The 26,838-nt window shown below is 36.8% G+C and overlaps 1 protein-coding gene across 1 annotated transcript in view; it reads left to right on the forward strand.

The window, feature by feature from the left end:
* LOC121855492 (golgin subfamily A member 4-like) overlaps positions 1 to 26,226 on the forward strand; it is a 107,610-nt gene extending 81,384 nt beyond the window's left edge. The window contains exons 20-29 of the mRNA XM_042350468.1: positions 7,837 to 8,075; positions 9,086 to 9,892; positions 10,762 to 10,943; positions 12,170 to 12,300; positions 13,880 to 14,077; positions 16,763 to 16,887; positions 17,956 to 18,124; positions 18,326 to 18,415; positions 19,733 to 19,879; positions 23,187 to 26,226. Of these exons, the coding sequence (XP_042206402.1) occupies positions 7,837 to 8,075; positions 9,086 to 9,892; positions 10,762 to 10,943; positions 12,170 to 12,300; positions 13,880 to 14,077; positions 16,763 to 16,887; positions 17,956 to 18,124; positions 18,326 to 18,415; positions 19,733 to 19,810 (2,019 nt within the window). The 3' untranslated portion in view covers positions 19,811 to 19,879; positions 23,187 to 26,226. The remainder of the gene's footprint in view (positions 1 to 7,836; positions 8,076 to 9,085; positions 9,893 to 10,761; positions 10,944 to 12,169; positions 12,301 to 13,879; positions 14,078 to 16,762; positions 16,888 to 17,955; positions 18,125 to 18,325; positions 18,416 to 19,732; positions 19,880 to 23,186) is intronic.
* The last annotated feature ends 612 nt before the right edge of the window (positions 26,227 to 26,838 follow it).

Raw genomic sequence — 26,838 nt, forward strand, 5'->3', positions numbered from 1 at the left:
GGTATCTATTTTTCTCTCAGTTGATGGGAAATGCTGCCTCATAAGCCATGAAATCCAATACCGACAAATCTCTAATTATTCTTAGTTCGGTTTACTGAAGAAGGCAGAACATCGCTGAATATGATTATAAAATGTGTTTAAATATTCTCATTACACGTTAGTTATGCCAAAGCTATTATTAATGCTTGTGGAAACCATGTGTGTCAAATTCTGCCAAGTGTAGAGTTAAATACATATACTGTACAGTAATATCCTCGTTAGTAGGAATCCCTCAAACCCGGAAATCTCTGATAGCCAGAATTGAAATTTGCCCAGAAAATCATTCCCAAAGCCGGAATTTTCCAACAATTTCCGGCTTTAGGAACAAATTTTCCGAGGTTGAAAATCGAGAGATTTTTCTGAAAATGACTTGAATAAATATGAAAGCTAAAGTATTTTGGGGGGGGACCTGACCTGACCTGACTGAATGTCAGGTGGAGGTAGGGTGGGGGATTAGTGGTCTCATATTATTGACCTTTTGATGGAATGTCAGGTCACCCTTTCCTGGGTGGGGGATTAGTGGGTCTCGTGACCTGAAGATATCTTGAATAAACACGAAAACTAAAGTATTTTTAGGGAGATTGTGATAAGTATAAGTACAGTAAGATCTCATATTTCGCATTTTTGAATTTCGCGAGCACCACCTAATATAACCAAGTCTTATATTTGGCATAAAATTTCATGAGTTTCGCGAGATCCAGCAAGCTGAATGCTGGCCACTGTCTTGAATGACGTCACAGCCCTCATACCAGTTACAGTCATTTCTGTTACAATGTGTGTTTTGTCAACGCAAATTGGTTGTAACTCGATTGATTAGTAGGGGAACACATTTTGTAAAACTCGAACTTTTGCATACGAATGTTGGCTATAACATGATTCCATCCTCAACGTTTTAATCGTGGTGCGGGGTTATGCAGTGTTCACACTTCACGTTCGACATCACATTTTCAATTGATTCGTATCTTTTGTTTGTGAAATGTTTTTTGAGAGGTACTCTGTAAATTTTTTATTTTTTTATTTTTTTGCAAATTTAGCTGTTACCCATAAATACCGACTGAAAAGAATAAGTAAAAAGAATGTTTCGCATTGAGGACTAATAACAGTTTACACCAGCGCTTTCTGTTTACATCACGTAATCAGTTGAATCGTGAGGTTTTTGTCGATTGCTCCGTGATTTTTGCTGTTTTCTCCAATTTTGTTGTGTTAGCGATTAATATGGAAAGACAAGGTAAGAAGAATGTTTCCAAGAAGTGTTCTGGTGATAGAATTGCTGGTGGTGAACTTAAAAGAGGTTTACAAGAACACAACTATCGCGTTGTAGCCTGCTATTGTGTGCTTTTTTGGGTGGTGCTTCCACCTGTCAAGTCAAGATAATGGCCTCTACCTCTACTGGGGGTCCTACTGATGCTGGTGGGGGTGAGACAGATCCACCTAAGCGGCCAAATAAGGAAAAGGAGAAGTGGGACTATCATAAGGGAGTTAAGTTTGCCAAGTACTCGATGCAGTATAAGCAGCATGTGATTAAATTACTTGAGGAAGGCCTAAAAACTAGCTTCCGGAAAGCACAATCAGGTCAATAAAGGAGGAATTTGTATCATTTGGAGGTTATAAATAGGAAAATCAGAGGTTGATGTAGAGTGGCCAGTCTATATTGTTATTTTTCCCATTAGTTTATGAATTTGAATTTGGCGCAATTTTTCCAGTGTATATTACTCGCGAAATACAAGATTTTACTGTAAAAATGAGCAAAGTTGTATCCCTTCAACATTACATTACATAACCTTTTAAAATATGGAGTGAGAAAGCAGAAAGGAGTGGTAACATGCACCAGTGTTGCCAAGCAATAAGCACCTCAACAGCTGATCTTTTAATTTGCTTCCATGCAGTCACACAACAAGACCCTCAATGGATGCTTGTTGTTTTAATTCCCTTGTGTGTGTGTGCGTGTGTGTGCGTGCATGCATATGTGCGTGTGTGTGCATGTGCGTGTGTTTTTTTTTATGGTTTAGTGAAAAAGTCGGCAGCCTGAAGGCTGAAAATATACATTGGACAAAAATGACTTATTACATACAAAGACATGGGGTGGTTGGGTCGTTTAACAAAAGCTTTCATTACTGAAAGAAGAAGGAACATGAATTGAACATACAAATTATTATAGTTTTCAGTTGATGGGCCTGGACTGGTCATGGAGACACCAGGTGGTGTGGTGTTCACGTGGTGTAGTAACTCGTCCTTGGGTGTTGATATGAAGGACCTCACGTGGTCATGGGGACACCGGGTGGTGTGGTGTTCACGTGGTGCAGTAAATATATTTATTTAACCAAACTTTTCGATAAAGTATTCAAGATTATTTTGATAAAAAAATGATGTGTCTAACGAAATTAAAACTGATTTTACTGACTCCGATATCAACATTTCTTACGTTTTTTTATATAAAAGAATGGAATTCCCATCACTATATCATATAGAAATATTTTGTTTAAGCATATCTTATTGGAAACTTTTCGTAGAGAATTTATGAAGGATCATTATCGTATCAAATTCATCTCCCTATCACAATTAACCACACTTGAGTGAGGAAAGGGGGGGGGGGGGAGACTGACCACACAACCCTATCCCCCAAAACGGTTCGCTTCCGTCAACACACACCAACACCACCCACACATCACAAATACACCCCTACATCACACACAAACACACCCTCCAACAACCACCCACACACACCCTCCAACACCACCCACACATTTCTACATCACCCACACACACCCCCAACACCACCCTCAACCCACACCACCCACACCATCACTCACACATCACACACCCCAACATTATACACACCCCCAACATTACCCACGCACACTCCAACAACCACCCACACACACCCTCCAACAACCCAACCACACACACACTCCAACATCACCCCTCCCCCCCACTCACACACACCCCCAGCAAGGGAATTAAGACAGCAATCATAAGGACTGAAGGTCTTATTGTGTGACACATCTGTGAGGTGTGTGACTGCATGGTAGCGAGTTAAATATCAGCTTTTGAGGAGCACTTGGCAACACTCCTTTCCACTCCATCTCTCTATTTACCCACACCCTTCTGCTTTCTCACTCCATATTGTAAAATGTTATGTAAGGTAATGTTGAAGGGATACAACTTTGCTCATTTATACTTATATCTGTACTTCCCACAATCTCTCTAAAAATACTTTAAGTTTTATTCAAGACATCTAATCCTCCACCCAAGAAAGGGTGACCTGACATTCCATCAGGTCAGTAATAGGAGACCACTAATCCCCCACCCTACCTCCACCTGACATTGCATCAGGTCAGGTCAGGTCAGGTCAGTTATACGAGACCCACTAATCCCCCACAGCTCTATGGGAGTGTTAAATAACAGTTTTTGCTGTAACACACAGCTTCGTTCATGCCCATCATCCAATAGATTTTAATTTTTAAATACTGTATGTTTATTTAACCAAACTTTTAGTTAAATTATTCTGGATTATTATAGTAAAGAAATGAAGTTTCTAACTTAATTAGAACTGTATTTACGGATTCCAGTTGTTTAGACTCAAGGAAAACATCTCCAGCACCCAGAAATGTTCTGGGGAAGTGGGCTAGTGTGCGTCTGTGCAAGATGTCTAGTTTAAACTCTAGGAAACTTTTCCCAGTAACCGGATAAGATTCCGGGGATAAGGGCTTTTTCCGGATTTGAGAAAGTCGTCTTTTTGCCCAGAAATCTCTCATCCCCGGAAGTGCTCTGCACCAATTGTTCTGGCTAATGGGGATATCACTGTACTGTATTCTTATAAAAAGGTTCATTAATCATTGAAAAGTCACAACCATATTGGATAAATGCTATGGGTTATTAAAACAGGAGTGTGTGTGATTCCACATTTATTGAATTCCTTATAGTTTTTACAGATATACATGTTCAATTTAGCCTTTCAGCATAATAAACACTCTCTCTACACGTTAGTAACACGTACAGTACTGGTTGGTTGTAAGTGGTGGAGGGGGAGGGGAGGGGGGGTCATAATAATGGATTTTCATAATAATTTTTTTTTTTTTTAAAAAGTAACTTTAGTCACAAATATTTTCTATGATATGTGGAAATTCGTCATATAAAGAGCGAGTGCGTCAAGTAAGTTAAATGTTACATGGAAAATTTTTTTTACAAGGAGGAGAGTGCTGATTGGCTGCGAGCATACCTATGTATATATCACTCTCATTAGTGGAGAGACCATAAATAAGCATGGCCACTGTTGGCGAGTCCTGAATGTTATGTCTTGTAGCTTCTGCCATGTATTGTATTGTGATTCTTATTTATTTTATTATTATTATTTTTTTTTTTTTTCTTCTTGTATAAACTAACTCCAGGAGAGGACCAAAGAGCTCTATAACTAATCATTGTTATGCAGGGTCGGGCTAAATGGGGTATTACTGTAATTATTTGTGATAATTTGGACGTGAATGGTCCGTTATTATTTACTTAACAGACCTGAATCTGTAATATATGAACCTAGTCTGGATGGATCAGGGTGTCCGTTAATGCGAGGTCCTTTATAGAGAATGTTCCTTTTTACTGTATATACCGGGTATATATATATATGTATATATTGTACAGGCCTTTCCCTCTTATCAGCCTTAGGCCCCTCACAATCTTAATCCATCCCTGGTTACCTGACATTGTCAAAGGTTACCACTGCGTGATGTCTCAAGGGGGAATCCTGGCTGGAGTTCAGGTGATGTGAGTGTAACCTTACCTATGACCTTGTCCCGCCCCCAGGCCCCACTCCAATTATCCCATTCCTGGGGACGGTTTTTCAAACCTGCCGCTCAAGTACAGAAAATGACAGCCATAGTCAGAAACTGTTAGGCCATGCAGGTCAGAAGCGACAATGAGCTCGTGCTACCGATTGGTCAAATATATGTCATGAATATGCTATCTTTGCATTGGTCAGAATTTTTTGATCTATGCAAATACATTGGTTGCATTGGCCTGGATCCTACCTTGAGCTTTACAGTAATAATATTGTAATATCTATTTCTTATCTTAAATTATTGTATGCTATAGCATGCTGGACTCGAGGAGCAAAGTATAGTTGAGAAGCAGAGTAATTGCTTGGTGGTAGACTGGTACCTCATGAGATTTTGAAAGGGATTATTTTAATTTTAGCATAAAAAGTAAAAACATACCTTTTCTTATTAACATCACCAGGTGTAGCAGCATCTAATTTACTTTCCTTTTTTTTTATAGACTTGAAGGGTATAACAAAACATTTTGGTCACAATACAGTCCACAATACAAAATACCTTGTACTGTACTGTACACTGTAAACACTTGTCATCAAGTGATTAACATGCTGGTCCTTTTACTATAATTTAATTTTCCTGGGCTTACACTACACAGTATCAAAGTTTGACCTCAAAATAAAAAAAATGAAAGTATTGTGGGGTGCCACACTATATTGAAAGCCTACCAAAATATTGAATTGTGCGGTATCTAGGGTCTACTGTATAGGGAATATAAATGGCCCAATAAATAACTTTCAGACTTGTTTACCAAGACTGAGAAGGTTTAGAGAGGGAAAGCATGAAGGTTTTATCCTAACAGCCATATACGTACTGTAAATGTGCTAACATTTTGAAACAGGTCACCCAAGGTTTCTTCAGTATTGGTTTGTACCTTTCATTATGTATATCAACAATACCATTGTTTAGTTACTTTACTTTGGTAACTCACAAGTGGAAAGTGAGAGTGGTCTTGTGGATCACATTTTAATTAGTTCCTAACTATAAACTGGAATTTCATTAACTTGTTCTACTCATTTTCTGTTTTTTATACTTTGTTAAGCTACTGCAGTGGGCAAGTTGCCTTACAATAATATATTGTGTTGTCAAGCGTGTCAGACTTAGTTTACTAACCACTTACATATAATATATGAATAACCCATACCGTCAGCCACCTGGCCCCGGAGTTACTTTCCACTGACCGGGTTTAATAATTTTACTGTTCCCTTTACACAGGATTCTTGTGAACTATTTAAGTTGTTACAGTGAGCTGATTGGTGTATGATCATATCACTATACCTACTGTGAGGTTTCTTCAACCCAGAGCTAACAGACCGTTAGTTCAGTCTTATATCCTTATGGTCATTGTTTTTATTAGCCAGGACTCAGGATACCTCAACATCTGTAACTGAAACTGATAGCCAGGTCACAAAAAGGGTTCTTTAGAAACAATACTAATCTCCATAAAGAGATATAAAATGAAGGTCACTCAACAAGATTCTTAGCTATGCTTTGCTAAGTCTAAGCAGAGTTCTATAAGGTGAACCAGTGTAAACTATCATAACCCAATTGCTCTCAGTAAAACAACTCAAGCTAGTTACTGTACAGCTAGTTAACAGTCCCCTAAAGAGTTTCTCTATACTGTATTATATCACAGATCCCAGAAAATCACAAAAAACTCTCAAAAGAACATTTTATGTGCTGACTCCAGTGGGTTATCATGGTACACCTCCCAACCCTCTTAACAAATAGTGTTCTTTAATTCTATTTGGGAACATGCCAGTGAATTCCTTTTAGAAACCTCAGGCCAGATCACCTGCAGTCCCAGAAAATAACAATTGTTCAACAAAATGGATTGCATTAATCACTGTGAAAGTAGATTGCCTACTTGAAGTTTTGAATTAGCACGTTAGTTGTACACCCACTAAAAAATTATTCGGCACCCGTGTCATATTGTATCACGCCGTAAGGGTGCCGAATAATTTTGTATTGGGTGTACAGTAATGTTTGGTGTACAACATTACTGTACATAATACTTCAACATTATTGTACACCCAATAAAAAATTATTCAGCACCCTTACGGCATGATACAATATGACACGGGTGCCGAATAATTTTTTAGTGGGTGTACCTTAGTTAGGTCATTGGCAAATGTAAGCCCTTATGTAAAATGTGACACCAGTTTGATGACAAACATTACTCAAAATGAGAGATTAGAGGCCACACTGTTGTATAACATGGAAGAATGACTAGAAGTGAAGTGACACAGCTTGTTCTTTCTACTGCACAGTTTGCTCCTCATTCATTTGACAGTTTTACTAACCAAGATCATAGTACTGTAACAACCAATTCATTCATGTCACCATTCTTCTAGAGGAAAGATGTGTGTGTGCAGCTATACATCTGGTTTAGTGAGAGTAGGGCTTGTCCCAGGCACTGAGCTTAGACTGGGCTATGTAATTACTAGCGTTGTATAAGGTAAGAGTGGGTGTTTTTCCTTATATTATTTTAAAGGTGTTTATATATGTAATGACCTGAGAATGGTATGCTGGTGTGGCACTGTTGAGGGAGGGAACTGTGTTACCTAGTGCTGTGTTTACTTAACCTGACTGGGCTGTACAGTAGTCCAGTCTGTTATTTTCACTAAGTGTTCCCTGAAAGACTTGGGGCCAGCTTCAGGATTATAAGGTGATTTGTCATTGTAGGTTAAGTGTTATCCTGATGTCTCTGATTGTTTGAGGGATGTTACACCTACTACTCATGTATCCACTATAAAAGCTTAATTCTACAATGTTCAGTAATCTTCCTCTTTTTTTTTTAAGTACAGAGTGTATTCTACTTCCATTCATAACCTAATTCTTTATTTCCCTCTAACATTCCCCCCCTCCCCCACCCTCACTGTTCTTATCTTAAGTAGCTGTAAGCAACACAGATACACTTCAAAGAAGTTCAGCTTTTATGTGCTTGAAACTCATTAGTGTTTATTTTGGACAGGTATTGAATATGGAGCTGTCCAACAAGGACCTTCAAGGAAAGATAGAGGCATTGTGGAATGAAAAGGGAGAACTGATGAGGCAGCTTAGAGAAGGATCTTCCGGCATCTATGAGCAGTTAACAAAAGAAAAAGAGGAACTTGAACAAAAGTCAGCCAAAGAGAAAGAGGAATTACAAAAGAAACACATAACAGACGAAAGAGGCCTTCAGGATCAACTGGAGGGCCTCATGGAGATTAGGTGAGGATTATCATTACGACTGTTATATGAAACTAGAGATCTCATTTAAATACTGTACTGGGTCTGGACTAAAGATTCAGTTACCCCTCTCTCCTCCCAATTGGTTATATGACAAGAGTTGACTGGAATTGAATGAGTGATCCAGAAGTTGTAGAATGTGGCCAACAGCAGTGATAGGCAACTTGTGCACAGCTGACTAGGCATTATGGCTTGTTTCCAAAACTTCTCTTAATACTCTCACACTGACTCACCAACGCATCATTCAAGAGAGAAAAAATTAATGAAAGATCTAGTAATTCCGATTGATGCTTGAGATTTTGGCGCATTATTCTCGTGGTAATTCATCACTAATTGGTTACTTGACAACAGTCCATAGCACGCCGACCATGAGGCATCAGTGTTGTCCTGGCAGTGAAGCTAGAAGGCTGAGTGAGTGAGCCCTTTAAATTTTATCTTGACATCCATCCCACAATCTTGTGCCATCCATTGTGCAGTAATATTAGCCAGTAAAGTGATTACAAAGTATTCATTTATTTATTATGTTAGTTTACTTACAGTACTGTATTCAAATTTGGAACTGTCATGTGTGTAAAATGTACCATAATGCCCTACTGTAGATATAACGAACATCTGAGCTGTGTGTGAAAGTGATGAAAGGTGTTGTGAAATGTTTTTATGTGTCCATATGAGTGATATTTCACTTGTTCATATGTGTAAGACTCAAGTGTGTGTGAACTGCTTAATAAATTCCCTTCTTTGAATACAATAAATGTCTCACTTATCTGTTAAAGTTATGAAAAGTGTTGTGAAGGGTTTCATAAGTGTTTATAAAGTGGTTACTGTTATGTTATTAGTATAATATTACAGAGATGTATGATGTATGCTTTTATTTACTTTTACAACAAGTGGAATTTCTAGGATTAATTCTCTATTTACAAAAATATGGTAACAGAATGATATCAATCCCCACAGACTCACTAAAATAGAATATGGTTTGTTTTCTTGAACAGATTAGGATATGAGAAGCAGATCAGCCAGATAGAAGTAAGCAATGCTGAGATGCATGGTAAGATTGGAGGCATTCAGCTAGAGCGTGATGCTGCAAAATCTGAGGCTGCCCAGCTCATGACACAAAAACTTGATATGGACAAGAAACTTGAAGGTCTCACTAAGGTCAAAGAGAACTTGGATGAGCAAGTTTTGGTACTCAAAGGAACCATTTCCAACCTGGAGGAAAAATCAGAGACTGAAGAGAACCGGAGTCAGACTCTTAGTGAGACTATTAATACACTACAAAACAATATCCTCAACCTTCAGAAGCAGGTAGAAGGACTCAATGAAACCAGCGGAAAGCTTGCCCGGGACCTGCAAAGTGAAAGCAAGCTGCGAATTGAAACCCAGGCTCAACTATCTCAGGTGAAACAGATGCACAAGCAGCTTGAGGAATCCTATACTGCTGATAGGATAACAATAGACAAGCTGGAGAGTGAAAAGAAGGACCTGGAAATGACAATTACTACCTTAAAGGAGACAGAAGTGAAAGTTTCTGAACTCCAGGCTCGTATTGCAGAGCTTGAGTCTGACAGGAAGACCCTCTCAGCGAAATTAAGCATTGTACCTGATACAGTTGACACCCCCAATGACAACAAAGTAAATATAGTGGTAGAACAATTGACTGAAAAAACACAAACGAATATAAATGAACGACGAAACCCAGACGAAGAAGAAATCATACGATTGAAAGCTTTGTTGAAGGAAAAAGATGAAGAGGTTAACAGGATACAACAAAGCCTTAAGGATGTACAGGAACGATTAAGGTAATCTTCCTCGTTGTTTAAAAGTTGTGATAATATTCTTATCATCCCTGCAAAGCCTCATTCCTCCACAGACTTCCTCTCTTTGGGGGTGGTCATGACAGAAGACCATCCAGGTTGCCCTATCACTCCATATCTCATGTGCCTTCTGTATGTCTTATTCATTTCTTTATTCTCACCTAAATGTTTTGTTCAATATTTCTCACTCATGATACAGGCAATTTCCATCTACTTGCATTGTTCCTTTGCACCCTCTTTATCAGCCATTTTTCTTATACTGTACTGGTACAGTACTATACTTTCCCATATCCTTAGAACCACCTAAAATTCAGGTACGTACATAAAATATTTTTCATGGTCTAACTTATAGAACCACCCTTAAGTATAAAATAAGTGGTCCTTAATACTAAAGATAGAACTTTACTATGGCATCCTCTTCAGAAAACAAAACTATGTTCACATGAATACACAAGTAATATATTGCCATGCATAAAGATTCCTTAAATTGTATACTGAAATACTGTACAGTATACTGTACTTCCCTCTGCTTGAATTTTATAAATAAATTTCTTACAAAATACCAAATTGATCTAGAATTTATTGAGGCAAATATAAAATTATACATCAGAGATACAAAATACCTAATAAAAATTATGATATTAATTAATTAATAGTAAAATAAATACCAACACCAATGCTAGTCTTGCTGCCCCGAGTTTAGAGTCGGCTAGGAACATTTTTCTAACTTGAAGAAAACAGCCTTACAGCACTGAGTGTAGAAAGTTATTTTTAGTATTATTTTTTGCTTGTCTTTTAACATTACAGGTCCTATTCAATTAGCTGTGTAATATGAAAATTAAAATTATATACAGATTAGCAGAAGTAATAAGCGGAGAAGTTGAAGAGCAGAGGGAGAAAATGCGCAACTTAGAAGCCAAGATGGTCTTAGCAGAAGAACAACACCGTCAGCAAGTCAAAACTGTGTCTCTGGAAGCTGAAAAATGGGTTACTGCAAAAGAACAAGAATGCCAACAGACTATCTCCTCAGCTTATGGTATGTTACCCTCTGGCAGTTAAATTATTGGCTTTAATATTATTATCTACTTTTGTGGGAGATGAGTTGGCTTTACCTGTTTATCTACGATTGACTTTTTCAGAAATGAGATAAGAAGCTAAAATTGGCCACTTTTACCATGTTATAACAAAAATCTGTTTGATGGTTCATTTAGATGTTTACCTTTATTGGTCTATAATCTTATCATATAAAATAAACTTTCATTTGGTCATACAGGTTCCCCTCATTCATTCCAACTTTATGAAAATTGGATTTATATGTTTGTGATTTACTGTGATTTACACCAATAACTTAAGTTCATCCCAGCAAACCTGCATGCCTGAAGCAGGTGATCTGGTAACACTGTATTTGGAGAGTTGACAGATATGCTTTAAACAGGTAGTTAATTATTTAAGATTTATGATTGGGGATTGGCTAAAAATACCTTTCTTGTCTCCATTATAACTTAATTAGCATTGATGTGTAAATTGTGGGAAATTAATGTTATTGAGAATTATATGACATTGTATATGATTGTTCGTACTGCTGATGCCAACGAGTGTCTTTCATGCTTATTGAAATATTATAAAGCATTTACAACATTAAACCTGAAACGGCAAGAAGAAAGCACTGCATAATATGTCACTTGTACACAAAACAAAAATATATACTTACAGTGCGTGTTTTTTTATTATCATGTTTGTCTCTTAACCCCAATTCTTTCCCTCTTGCCCTCCCTCTCCACCTCTTTCCACTAACTGTCTTTATTCACATTTTCTTCACCTAAAAGATGAAAAAAAAATTATGGCCGTAGCTAACTTCACTAACTGCACTGTGCATTTATTAAGAAGTCTTTCCACATTTGTGATGTTCAACTCATCTACAAAGTCAATCACATTCTTCAGCATCTGTTTCACTGATTGTTAGTCTGTTTCTCCCTCCTTCCTCATCAAGTTCTTTATAATGAGGTTGTCCCTGCATCTGCTTATCTCTGCTTGTTTACACATTTCATTCTCGAAGATTTTGTGTTACTTTAGCCCTGACTGTTATATTATCAGTCATCTACTGTGGGTGATCATTTGGCCTTGATTTCATGTAAGTTGTTTAATCCTTCCTGCATTGATTTCTGGAGTTGTATTCTTTGTTGCTTAAGTTTATCTTGTTCTTTATCAAGCTTGTTTATCTTTGTTTCATACTGCTTTACAAGATTATTCCTCTCACTTTAGATCAGCAAGACAGTGAAACGAGTACACTAGTACGGCAACATCGTGATATACTGCGGGAAGCTCAGGAAGAGGCTCGGGAGAAGGCTGCTGCACTTGATTCTGTTGCTCAAGATTATCAAAACCAGCTCAAGGTAAAGGTGTTGCTTGATGATCAGATTTCTTTAATGATAGAAATACTTTTTTAATATCTTTATTCACAATTTTGCTCAACAAAGTAACAATAAATACTTTATATGTGAATATTTTTTGAAGTTAATACATTACTAATTCTAATCTTGTTTGACTTGTCTGGTGTGGCATTTGTAACCAAGCATCCCTATTTTGTTCTCTTGAGTGTTGTATCTATTTTCTACTGTTTTTTCTTAAGCAGCAGCACTAAATACTTCACCAGCATGTTTTCCACCATGAGGAGAAAATCAATGCACCAATAATCCAACAAAAATATGGTTAAGCAAGAGCATTAACACTCCACAGCTATCTCAGCCAAGTGTAAACACAGACTGTCACTAGGAGTAAGCATAAAGGCAACAAGCTGGCCCTGCTATCAAATGGCATGTGCAGGAAATACAAATAAGTGCTTGTTAACCTATGGAGCTTTTTTGTGAAATTGAAGAAAATTAGAAAAAGTAATATACAACCTTACGAATTACAAACTTGAGAATCGCTTACTAGCAGGAAATGCCTTTAATGCAGTAACACTATAGCATAACCATAATTCTTCCCGAAGTGTGAAAGTAATAGGGATAATATAAGTAGCTCTGGGTATGGAAATGTAGTTGTCAATACCACGTGTGGCCTTGACCAATAACAAGCACTGGAAGGTGGTAGCTGTCACATCTGAGACCTCTTCTTATGGGCTATATTTACGACGGGAAGGTTTTACAAATTTTTTATTAGTACAGAACCAATCTGTTTCCAATCTGTAGAGTAAATGGGCAGAAGCAGAGTCTCCTTGCAGTAGTATTAAGTTACAAAGGTTGTTTGTTAATTTCAATTACTGTATTTACTATACCAAAGCCAATGAAACTTCAGAACATATTCTCAGAATAACTCCGATATGTTGTAACACTACAGTATTTCTTGTAACTGAAATATCTTAACCTTACCCTTGTGTTGTTAAAAGGTAGCTAAACTTTCCATCTTCTAGATTGTATTTAAATTTGCATCAAAGTTTTAACCTAACTAACTCTTTGCCCCTTTTCTCCCTACATGTTTGATCCCGGAATGACATCTTCACATGGATCGTCATCGTGTGTCTTGTCGTCACAATCAAAATCCAAACGAATTATAATTGCTCTTCCATATGCTGTTTAAACTTTGCGTACGTGAAACTTTAAATAATGATGATGTGATCTAAAATGTGTTCATTGGTACTGCCATTGTATCAATGATTGACTTTCCATCATGGATCATATTGTACACTATCAAATGTTGACATGGTCCTACTGTGTCTCGTGGAATATATGATTGTGGTCACCAAACTGGTGTATTTGAGTTCACTATCTTCTTGTTAATGAATTCACTTAATCATAAAACTTAACAATAATGCATGACACTTCAAATGGTGTGATGCACCATGACTTGAACTGCCTGCTGCTACCTTTACAACTCCACTGACATACCATCTTTTTCACCTATAACTACGTTCCTTTAACAATGACGCACCCAAATGTGCACGCTCCCAATATCCCTTCAAATGGCCAACTTCAGGAAAAAGATGAAGAACTGTGCAAGTTTGTCCAACAGTATGAAGAACAACTAGCATCCCTCAACATGAACCATGAACTTCACATCAAGGAGGTGGAGGCCACGTGGAAATCCCGTGCAGAGAGGATGGTGCGGCAACGGGAGCGGCAGCTCCAAGAGGAGAAAGATGCACTCTCACAGGAGTGGAACAAGGAGCGCAGGGTATGAACACACTGTGTGTAACCACTGGAATTTTGATTTTGTTATGTTTTAGTGTTATGAGTGAGTGATGCTTGAGTGCTGTGTTTTAAGTAACCAGCAGTTTATCAGTTATTTTTCTTATATACTGTACATAGATACTATGCTTACCTGACTAAGGATATTCCTTATTTATTATCACTAACATTTGACTAGATCTGCATGGTACACCTTTCATAGAAGCTGAGAACAGTACATTGGAAATGTAAAAATTTTTATTACGTTGTATAATAATTACCAGTGTCATGTCCCAACATCCTCATGTAATTCTGTTCTTATTTTCTTCAGAATTTTTTAGTGTCACGTGTTTGTTAATTATAATTCACCATCAAAATTTTATGGCCATTTTCCACACTTGCATGAGTTAGTTGCAATTACCGTACCTGATGTTATGTGTTAAGCAAAACCAGAATAGGAAGCCCCCCCCCAACCCTCTCACCACTGCAATCCTAGGGTGCCAACCCAGGAGAAGAAAAAACAGAAATCAGGGGATAGGCACAGATTTAGTGACCTGGTTTCCTTCAGGCAAATTGAAGCAAAGTTTTACAGCTGGATGCCCTTTCTAACACCACTCCACAGGGTGAGAACAGCTGGCAAGGCACAGTTGCAACTTCCTGAGGTAATAAAAGATTACTCACTTACCTCATAAATTAAATCTCTCTCATTTGTTGTTATATAAACATAGGTCCTGTAATGACTTACTCATCTTTTTCTTGAGATTGTACACCAGTCAGGACCTGAAGAGTTTAGGGAGGAAAGCAGTTTATTGTTTTTATTGGTATTTTGATATATCTGCCAGTGGGTCCTCATGTGTAATGCCTTGTTCTCTTTGGGAACTCTCCATGAAGAGGTTGGCCAAGACAGAAAAGTTTAAAAGACTGCATACCTAAAAATGTCTTCAAATCATCATTCAATCCCCTGATATGGTCTCATTATCAGATCCTTTATTGGTAAATCCTTAACCTAATAATTGATGTTAATTAAATAAACCCGTATGCATGACTCCTGCATAAAAATGTTGTTATATTTTAAAAGCAGATACATATACTGTACAGTAAGAACTTGTTATGGAATGCACCTGTAGCTCGCCTTGAGTTTCCCCGTGTGAACCTGTTATACATCTGATGTTTTATGCTTAATCACCGGTTCAATATTATACACTCTTATCTCTGTCTAAAGAAATAAACTTACTCTCATATTGGTTATTGTGTTATACTGTACACTCATTGCTATATGTTATATGCCCCCACCACACAATATTTTGTGTAATTTAAATAACAGCCACCACAGTCATGACAGGGGAAGGAGGCTGATGGTATGTGTAGGATCCCACATTGTTCTTTATAGTCTTTCCAGAGCTATTTTGAAGTTCATTATGTGGGGACATATTGTGTCTAAATTTAATTGTTTCAACATCAGCTAGAACATTTTCATCATCATCACCATCATTTTAGTTACCTTCACCATCACTCACTCATCACTACCACCACAACTACAAAAAAAGTATCTACTGTAGTATTATGCATAATTATTTGTGTGTTAAGAGACACATGATGTAAAACACTTTAGGTATAACAGGTTCCCACTGCATGAGTCCTTTATACTGTACTGACCAGGATCATTGGAATATTTTTGGGTTTTTTCCTTATCCAAGTTTTTGGTTTTAATCTTCTAGAGTCCTGTGGCCGAGACAGCTGAGAACCCCCAGGTACGTTTTCTGTCATTATTGGTGCACTATTATATTTAAAGTTGCCATCCATCTATATGTGTGTGTGTGTGTGTGAGTGTGTGTGTGTGCGTGCGTTGCTTCCAGAACCATGACTCGCATCAAATCTTATTAGTGAGTCTGTTGTGTAGGTCTGACTCCTGCATCCAGTGGCTAGGTACAGTAGTGTAACTTAGACTCACCATAGTAACTTTGCCTGTCTTGTTAACATAAAGTGATTAACCAGTAAGGGTTCCCTGGCCTGTTTATAAATGTCTGAATAAGGATCTAGGATTTAATGATTCAGTGTGGCTGATATTCAGAGTTTGGAACCAGGTCCTTGCCTAATGTCTCCTTTCTAGGAGGTGCTACTTGCTCCATCTCCTTTTATATCAGAAAATTGGAGAACCCTTCAGGGGGCCTGTGAAAAATGAAATTGTTTTAGAATACAAAAGTTTGGGTACACTTGCTTCTCACCACTGCATCCCAGGGTTAATCCAAAGTTGGATGTGAGAAGGATGTCATCATTGTGACCTTACCAAATATCTTGAGTACAACAGTTTCCTCATGTACTAACGTAGGACCCATGACTGATGAAAGACAAGCTCATCAGAAACAAAGGAGGGTATAAAACAAGTCACTGTCGTCCTCCCCTTCCCCCCAAATCAAAGCAGTAAATTGCATCATCCCATGTTGCCATGTTTGCTAGTAGCTAAATGTACCGTTATCTTCCAATAAACATCCTTCCACCATGGTGCTTGTAGGGTAACTGAGCTGCTGTGAATTTTCTGAAGGTGAATTATTACTGTTGTTGACATATCACATTCATCATATAGCTCATTGTCACTCCAGGATATAATAGTTTTGTTATTTTGGTATTCTTTATTTTGATATAATTTTTTCTTTATTTATTGATTTTTTACACTATTTCTTATGGTTGGCAGGAACTAGAACGACTAACTCAAGTAGCTGCAGCAGCTTTCCGAAGTGGGACCGAGTCAGTGGAGCTCCTCAAGAAACAGGTGGCAGCTCAGCGCAGGGAACTGGAGGAGGTTAAGATGAACCATGGGTGAGTAATAGAGAAAGAGGAGGAACTGGTGATACCATAATTTTTAAAAGTACAATGCTTTGTGTAGGGTTGCTTAACTCTAATTTCTTGTGGAAGTGACAAGCTGAAGAAAAAATGCTAGCCAGTAAAAAAGTTTTTCCTTTTACAATACTGTAAACTATTTGTCTCCTTGTGCTGACTGAAGATTAATTTTACTCTGGTTATATTTGCTCTCCAGTTTCATTGATAATATCAAACATAGTTGAAAATTGCATCCATCTGAATACCATAGCACAAGTGTTCTAGAGATGGCTTCCAAGCATGAGACAAATGTAAGATTTACAGCCTTGTGTCATTTAATCACTCAAACAAAGTGGGTTCCAATAGGGATTCCTCTCCAATATCAGACAATTTCTGTTTCTAGACTGGCCTTCTGCCTGTTTTTTCTGGAATTGTGAAGATTCACTGTAAATGTTGCTTTATTTTATGCTGAGGGTTTGCCACACCATATACTGTATAATTAAAAATCCTAGCTGATGTATGGGTTCTCTTGGCCCAACAGATATCGACTGTATTATGCTATATCTCAGTGCCTGTCAAAACATAATAGAAAGCACATATTTGTTGAGCTTGAAATCCCATGACATTCAGTGCACAGTTCACAACTCATACTATGACATTCCCAGTCAATACCAAGATAATTGTGTCTCAACTTCCATAGTCCTTATTTTTGAATGCTTAGCTGTTATTTCATAAGTAATATTTACATTTTTGTTATGTGGCATGGGTGTACTATTCTGTATTTTGTGAGAAATTGGTTACACAATTTTTTTTCTCTTCTGTACACGTGTTCCTTTTTTTTTTCTTATCTGTTATGGGGAAATAAGATTCACTTGGTCAGGTGTCTACCATCTTAAGCTACTTGTAACTGTATGTGGCACAGATTTAAGAAATGTCATTCTATAATAGGTGAAACTACTTTATGTATTTTTAATTTGATAATGACATAGGTCCAAATTATTCTTTGTATGACCAAAAAAAATTCTTGAGTGCTTTCCTTCTGTTTTTATAAATTGGGCATTATTTCAGGAAGGAAATTGGGGAGCTCAAAGCCTTGCTGGAATTGAAGAGAAGAACGAGAGGTGGTGTTGGTGGAGGTGTTACTGGCACAAGATTAGGAATGGCGTTAGAGGAAGCGGCAGAGTTTGAGTATTTAAAGAACATCCTTTACCAATATATGCTTGGCAAGGAAACACAGGTGAGTCATATTGCAGTACAATTAACTTCTGTATTGGTAAAGATGGTGGTAATGATGTTATAGATGTTGGTGGTGTTGTTGATGTAGATGGTTGGTGGTGTTGGAGTTATAGATTGTTTATATTAATATTGTTTTCAACATTTTTTATAGCTTCTCTTGTGAGGAGGAATCTTTAAACTATTATTGTCTTTCTGCTTACAGACATTGAGTAAAGTCCTGTGTGCAGTAGTGAAGTTTGATAGCCAACAACAACAGGAGATCTTGGATCATGAAGAACATCGTCAGAGTCTGGTGAGTGGACAGAGAACTATCAGAACTAGAGTAAACAGAGGGAATTGGGTGGGTATGAGGGTTGAAACAGAAGAGGTTGAGTACAAGACTGAGGGCAAAGTTGCTCCTCAAAGTTTCCCAGCCTTTCCCTTATGTGGCTCCCCTCAGTCAAGTTCTCAGCAGTAGTCTGATGACCATGATATTCCAGTAAGACTTTAAACATTTCAGATTTAATTTTCTCAAAACAAGAACTGCTTGTCTTAACAGTTCTAAATGGTGTTTTAATGGCTGTTCCTTTTATAAGACTTATCCCCATTTTTATTCAGTTTAACTGCTTGGCAACATCATATTGTTAAAAGAAGTGGCAGAGGCAAAGTGATGTAATATTGAATACATCAGTGATCAGTATGCAACAAATTAAGCTCTGTAGTTTGTAGTAAATGATGTTAGAAGAATGATCTATGCTTTCTGCCTATTGGGGAGGGACCTACCTAGGTAAGGAAATGTTGCCATGAGCCACAATAATTCACTTAAAGATTATGGTGCGGAAAGATCCTGATTATATGAGTGATCACTGTCACTGCGGGACAAGAAACGCTCATCGTATATTAACGATCACCCTCATAAAGGTTAAATATCAGGGGTATCAGAATTTAAACTGATATTAGAGTATAGCGTAGACTAACAGTTCTAGGGAGGAGTATGGAAGAACTCATTCTGGAGTAAACTTAAAAGAGCAATCGATTTATTGGATGGTTGGGTAAATCTTATTGTGATGGGTTAATGAGTGAATAAAGATGAAGAAAAGTATAGATTAAGATTTGGGGGAAATGATAAAGTGTAAGAGATTCATGGATTCAGTGCAGAAAATATATTTTCATAGAGATATTTATGACTAATCAAGTTACAGTACCTGTATAAGTTTTTAACTAGATGGAGTAATAAGAAGGATGATTACCGTAATTGGTTTATGATAAAGAAGAATGTAATTATTGGTCTACAAGATATTTGTTACTGAGAGGTTTCATTATAAATATTTGATTATAAAGTGTCATAGTAATATATAAACTAATAACATTTGGAAGGTGATCTAAGATTACATCTATGAATGAAAAAAACATGATTAACTCTTCAACATAGCCATTTGTCAGATTGTGTGGTAAAAGAAACTAGGCGATAATTTCAAACTACAGTGTGACAAACTACTGTACTGCAAATCAGGATATCAAAGAGTTAAAGATTTTTATGTGTGAGCTAACAAAGGAGTAACGTAGTCCAAACTGTACTTAGTTACCTATGAAAAAAATCTGACCTGACACATGGGTTGCTCCTCACCAGCAGCTGCAAACAGAACCCAGCACAGTCCATTCGACACTATTAGGAGAAGAAAGTTGTGATCTGTCCAAGACCCTGTGATGATGCAGGCAAGCAGGCATTCACAGCCCACAACCACAACTTAGTTTGTGGATTTAACCTTTAGCATCGGCATGTGTTAATTTAATGTACAGTAATTGTGTTACCATTTATTAATATTTGGGTGGTTGTATTAAAAGGAATGTATTTGAAGTAGTGTTCATTATTTGGATGCATTACTTACTGTACTAATACTGTATTAAAAATTTTTCAGTATGCAGAAGGTTTGAAGAGAATAGATTAATCTTTTATCTTTTTAGGTGTTCCATAGTATTATCAGTGTTGTGAGGAAGTCTTGTAACATAACATGAGTGAGAGTTATTTTCTGTGTTCCATTTATTTTGTTTGGTTTGGCTTTCGTATCATTTCTAATAAGGTGAATAGTTGTGAACAAAAAGACTAGCAGGGAGGGGGTGTAAGCTGTTCCTGTTTCATAATTAAACTAAAAATAAATAAATTTGTGGTGAGGAAAGAAAATTGCAGACTTTTAACTGCCACCTCTATGTCTTGGTGCCAAGTCTCCACCTCCCATACACCACCTCCCTGCCTGCCAAATTCTTTATGTTCATAACTGTACAAGTAATAATAATCAAAGTTTTTCTCTTACTAATACAGTAATCCCTTGAAATACACAAATGTTAATTTTTTATAAAGTCTCTTGTATGTTAAATTTGCACAAATTGAACTTATTTCTTATGGGAAATATTGTGATGGGTTCCATTTTTGAGTCTCACAAAAATTTAACACTCTTAGAATCAAATTTTTTTGAAAATAAATACCTAAATTTTTAAAGGTGTTAACTTATACATTATTATTTTTCAACCCCTCACACCAATGACGTGTTTGTACTAAATACAGTTACAGTGGTCTCTCGGTTAACGAACGCAATTCGTTCCACAGAGTCGTTCGTTAACTGAAAATTTCGTTAACCGAATCCATTATTTCAATTGGTTCCAGCTCACAGAAAAGTACATACAAAGTATAAACAAAGTGCAGTAAAGTACACTTACTTTGAGGTGTATATGTAGAATGTTGCTGGTTGATGATGATGATGATGGGAATTAGAAGTGGGGGGGTGGAGGAGGGGAAGGGAGAAGAGAAGCATTTTAATGCTTCTTGGAAGACGGAGTCACCTTCCATAATAATGTCAGGAACCTCTGGACTGACAGATTCTCTAACATGAAAATCCTCTCTCCTTTTTGAAGAGCAACACTGAGGGGAAGCATCTGTCCTCCACGACACACAATATCGGTTCTGTTGTTTCCACATCAGGGTGCCTTGAAGCCAGTTTCCTAAACATCTCCCAGTAGTGAACAACATCTTTTAAGTCTGAAGAAGACATATGGTCATCACTTTCCTTTTCCTCCTCATCACTGTCTGTTTCTAACATCTCATCCAGTTGTTTCAAATCTTCAGGAGAAAGTTCGTGCTCATGCGATATCACAAGCTCTTCAACATCATCCTCCTCCACTTCGAGTCCCATTGAATGACCAATGGACACAATCTCCCTGTCCAACTCTGTTTCTTCCTCAATTCCCTCAAAATCATGGACTGCTGATGGCCACAGTGCTTTCCATGCAGAATTCAGGCATCGAGTAGAAACTTCTTGCCATGCTGACACGATAAATTTTACAGCCTCCAGGATGTTGTATTGCGTCTTCCAGAACTGTGCCAGTGATAGATCAGAATCAGTGGTAGTTGCCTGATGACACCTTCTGAACATCTTCATATACAGCTTCTTGAAGTTGCTGATTACATTTTGGTCCATTGGCTGCATAATTGATGTTGTGTTGGGAGGCAAAAACAAAACTTTGACAAAGTCAAATCGAGCCTCCAAAGTGCTGGTAAGTTCGGGGTCATGACCAGAAACATTATCCAGAAGGAGAAGAGCCTTTAAAGGGAGTTTATTGGTGGTGAGGTAACTCTTCACAGTAGGGCAAAACACCTCAACTGCCCATTCATTAAAGAGCTGTCTCGTTAACCATGCCTTACGGTTTGACTTCCAATAAACCCCAAGTTGTCCTCTTACCACCTTTTGTTGCTTGAACACCCTGGGGTTCTCAGAGTGGTATATGAGCATAGGCTTCAGTCTGAAATCCCCTGAAACATTGGCACCAAGAAATAGAGTGAGACGGTCCTTCATGGGTTTATGCCTTGGTAAAGCAGCTTCATCTCTGGTGATGAATGTCATTTTGGACATTTTCTTCCAGAACAGCCCAGTTTCATCCACATTAAAAACCTGCTGTGGAAGATAATCCTCTTCATCCATCAGTTTCTTGAACTCTACTACAAATTTTTCAACTCCTTCTTTATCCCCCCCCCAAAAAAAAGTAACAAACCTCTACTAGCAGTAGGTGCTGCAGTTGACAGCATAATGTTGTACAGGTTGATTCTTCAGATGTGTGGTCTAAAAGTATGTGATGCATTATATAGAAATTATAATACACCAAAATTGAGGGTTTACTGTCCTCTAAAACACGTAAATATTCTTCAGTTATCCATTAATCTTTAATGATATTAATCCACTGGTACAAAATTGAAATTGTAAGCATGGTACTGCATATTAACCAACTGACCTTCATCTGGGGGAACTAGGAAGACGGCTCTGCTCAGGTGCGGAATGAAACTGTTTGACATTGTGTGTGCTGCTTGTGGTGGCTGGTCTTCCTGGACTTCTTGTGTTATTTGTGAAGATAGGTGATGGTGCCTAAGATAAAAGATATGTCGCCTTTTTCATTTTTAATTTGTTTCCTTTTATTTTTGTTTTCTTTCCAGTGTGTGTGTGTGTGTGTGTGTGTGTGTGTGTGCGCGCGCGCGTGCGTGCGTGCGCGTGTGTGCGTATATTTTAATTTGTATGTAAATATATGTTTGTCCGTGTTTTTGTTTTTGTTTGCATATGTTATTTATTTGTGTATTTGTTTATTTTTGGATATTGGGAGAGCTTTGTATGTGATGGGTTTCTTGTCTGTCTTCAGTCATTAGATTTATTAAGGATACTCAGGTTTTAGATGTATTAGATATATTTTTACTTTTATTTTTCCTAGATATTTAATATGTGAGAGTAATGAAAAATGGGTGGTACTTTTCAGTCCTCTTAGTTGTACTACTCTTGATGCTCTGGTTCAATACTTGGCAACCATACCATGAAATATAGCTGGGTTGTATTCTTTTTAGACTTGTGAATGAGTTATGGATGGATTCTTAAATACTTAATGATTCTTATGTGATCTGTCATTACAAAATGATGTTTCTTGAGTAATGGTGATGAGTTATTTTTATAATCACATGAGTAGTTTATGTATACTGTATACAGCAGCCTATAATTTATACCCTTTGTGTTCCATAACAGAAGTTTAATAAGAGAATTTATATCCCACAGCTACAAAGCTGGTCACAGGGTCTGGGTCTCTACTGAACACCATAGTGAAAATGCAGTGTTGTCCAACAGAAGAGAAGACGTTTACATGATGTTCACGACAGTACCTGAATTATGGTAAAAGCAGACCTTTGACTGTTATTCCATTAAAATAGTTACTGTTGTCATTAGCAGCCTATACTATATATGGTGTTTGATGTTGTGCAATATAATATTGTACTTATAGACTGGCAGTTGGAGAGCTCTCTTATTAAAAACTCAGAAGCACAGTGTTAACATACATGTTCATTATAAATTATATTTTCTTATTGAGTAAAGTTTCTTATAAGAAGGACTACCATGTGTGCCGACACTTCATATAACAACTGAACCGTGAATACCCAGAAAAACTCATGTCTGTCTTTTATTATAAGCCAGTTTTGTAAACCATTCAGTTACCTTTACCAATAGTTTTCATTATAAGAGACTTCCAATTTTATGCTCTTGTTACCAGTAATGATTCATATTCGATGATTTTCATGGGACCAGTCCATGAAATATACAGCACTAGTTAACTGAAAATTTTTTCCATTAATAAACATGATTATGGTGTAAGGCTTAAGACAATAGTGAAGTACATGTAAGTACTATAACAACCTCTGGTACTGAGCTTACTCTGACATCATGTTTAATAAATGTCAGTAATGTACTCACAGAATATAGTCATCACCACCATCTGTTGTAAAAATAGATGTTGTGTGTAACCTCTATAAATGTTAAGTAACTGGAGCATGGATCAGCTAATTGGTTGTGTTCAATTTTATAAAAGTAAAATCTAGTCACCTTTATAAAGTCAAAGGACATTGATATTGATAATCACTTCCTGGTGGTTGTATAATGTAACTCTTTTCTATTTTGAGAAGAGAGTATGTATAAATACTGCCAAATTATTTTACTGTTTTTCTTCATTTGTCAATCAATTTTCCAGAGTACCATATTTTTTAATGTGTCAAAACCAGTTTGGATATAGATGTGTGAATATTGGCCATCATCCTGGGCTGCTCTGAAGTCCATGAATATACTGTACTAATAACACAGCTTCATCAACCAAGGCATCATAAACACAGACCGATTACTTTTATATTTATTTTATAGTTATATACATATATCCTAATTGGAGTAAGTTCATCAGCTTATAGTGAATGCACTGGTTGTCCAATTGTGTTGAAAGCACTTAACTGGACTGGGTTTCCCAAGAGGTTGTAATCTCCTTGAGATTGGAAGGGTGAAAAAAGAAAATCATACCAATGAAATATATATTTGCTTTGTTAATACTGTATTTCCAGTGGATCACTCTTCCAGAGATGTATTCCATATTCCTTTATTTTGCAACTGCCTTGACAATAAACAACAGATACTTCTTAGGTATCTATTCAACCTGGTATCTCAGGTATCAGGAAATAACTCAGTTGCCAGGACTTGATGTTTCATGTATCCAGGACTTGGCAGCGTGGAACATCAGGATTTGTAAAGCATGTGTCTAGAATCAAGACGCTCCAGTATCAGGACGTTTTATGTTAAATATCAAAACCTGATGGAAGTTCATGTGAGCCACCAACCAGTACCCACACAGTAACAAAATCATGATAATTCAGATTAGTATATTTTCAAAGTTGTACTAATGGTGATTATGAATGTTGTGTTATAGAAAATGAATAATGTGAGTTTCTGAACTGTAAAAGAAAGTAAAGCCTGTATAAGCATTAGGTGAGGGACACTGTTTTACCTTTTGGAAGAGGAAGTTAAAGAAAGGTGATCAAGTGTGGATTTGTGGCCTACGAAGTTGCGGATGCCAATGATATTTAAAGTATTGGTATATCTGTCACATAGAGCCATTGTAAGTAGAAAATATGGTCTTTTCCTTTCCATTCCTCTCATCCAGCACCAACATGCAATAATGAAAAAGGTTTTCCAACCACCCATTCATACATGATAGTGACTTTCTCTTCGATAAATTCATTACTTACAATTTATTCCTCTGCATATTTTTATTGTTGTTGAAATAAAATACTATAATTAATATTATTGTTGTAAATCATATTTTAATTTTATTTATTTGATTAAATTTGGCTTTTGTAGAAGTGCTGCAGCTTTTGTTAATATTTCACACATTTCTGTATCTATCTTATGGTTGTCCAAGGTTTGGTTTGACCAGAGTGGATGTACAGTGGATTTCTTGTTGAGCTACAATCACTCTGGATTTACCTTGACCTTTTGGACTTTTCCATGATATGTTATTCATCAGATAATTTAGAGATGAGCCAAATTTCATCTTTATTATAAATGATGTCTTGATTATCAAGGGGTTAATTCATCTTGTGAGTGAATTCTGAGTAACGTTGCATCCTTAAGCTTGTTCCTTGAGTTAGGCATCAGTGGTATCACCTGCAGGCAATTTTTTCCTAATTTGTAAAAGGAAATAACTCTTAAAATCCCTTCATTGGCCAAACATTATTTTATGAAGCACATCACCATTCAATTCTGGCTGTTCTCGGCCAAATGGATATGTGAGAACAGACCTTGAAAGTGTATTTGTTGTTATCTTTGCACTGAGGATCACAGCCACAATGCCTGAATGAGAGATTTTTTTCATATATATATATATATATATATATATATATATATATATATATATATATATATATATATATATATATATATATATATATATATATATATATATATATATATATATATATATATATATATATCCCTTGATTGATGTATGATTACTTTCTACAATATTTTGTGTAGATCATGTTGATGCATAATTAACTTCTTATGTGAAAAAGGGGGCTTTTATTCTGAGCTTCAAGACTTATGACTACCGTACTCTTCAAAAATCTTAATACAGTATCTGCAAAGAAAAAGACATTTTTTAAAGTCATTAATAAAAGTTAATGTTGGTCAGTCTCACATACCGATACTACACCAATGTATTGTACATACTAAACACAACTTTGTAGATAATAAACACAGTACTGTACTGTATTTGTATATTGTACTCACTTATGTCTGCCCTCCCTCAATTCTTGTGAGGAACCTGGTGCACTTTCAAGTCTCACAGAATTTGCACTTATTTGTCGATGATGTACCGGTATGCTGGTAGCTTTCTCTTGGTCCCAAAAAGAGGAAGGTTTCATTCCCTGGTTTGAATCCATTGCCTCGGTATTTGTAGTTGAAAAAATACGGTCCATTACAGTGCACACACGTCGCAAACAAATGGTGGGACTGATTGGGAGATACAGTACTTGTACAGTAATAGGTATTGCCTGGCCATTTGAAAATTAATCTATGGTTTTCATTAAGTTATATTTCCATTGTCTTATAGGACCCCCAATTTTTTTGTACAGGTGATATTTTAATGATTTATACTTTAGTTTTATAACTTACATTAACAAGAAATTATGAGTTGAAAAATAATTTTTACCTTATGGTAATTATTATTTTTGTTTTCACTTTCTGTATGTAAGATTGAGTGTGTATGTAACTGAGTAAAGGAAACGAAGAACACTACATATATCTACCCAATATTATGAGTTGAAAAAACTATAGCATAACATATAGCTCACAGCTGGGGAACGGTTGGAAATACTGTACAGTAAGATCTTGTATT

The sequence above is a fragment of the Homarus americanus genome, unplaced genomic scaffold (genome assembly GCF_018991925.1).
Source record: "Homarus americanus isolate GMGI-L3 unplaced genomic scaffold, GMGI_Hamer_2.0 scaffold48406, whole genome shotgun sequence".
Lineage (NCBI taxonomy): Eukaryota > Metazoa > Arthropoda > Malacostraca > Decapoda > Nephropidae > Homarus > Homarus americanus.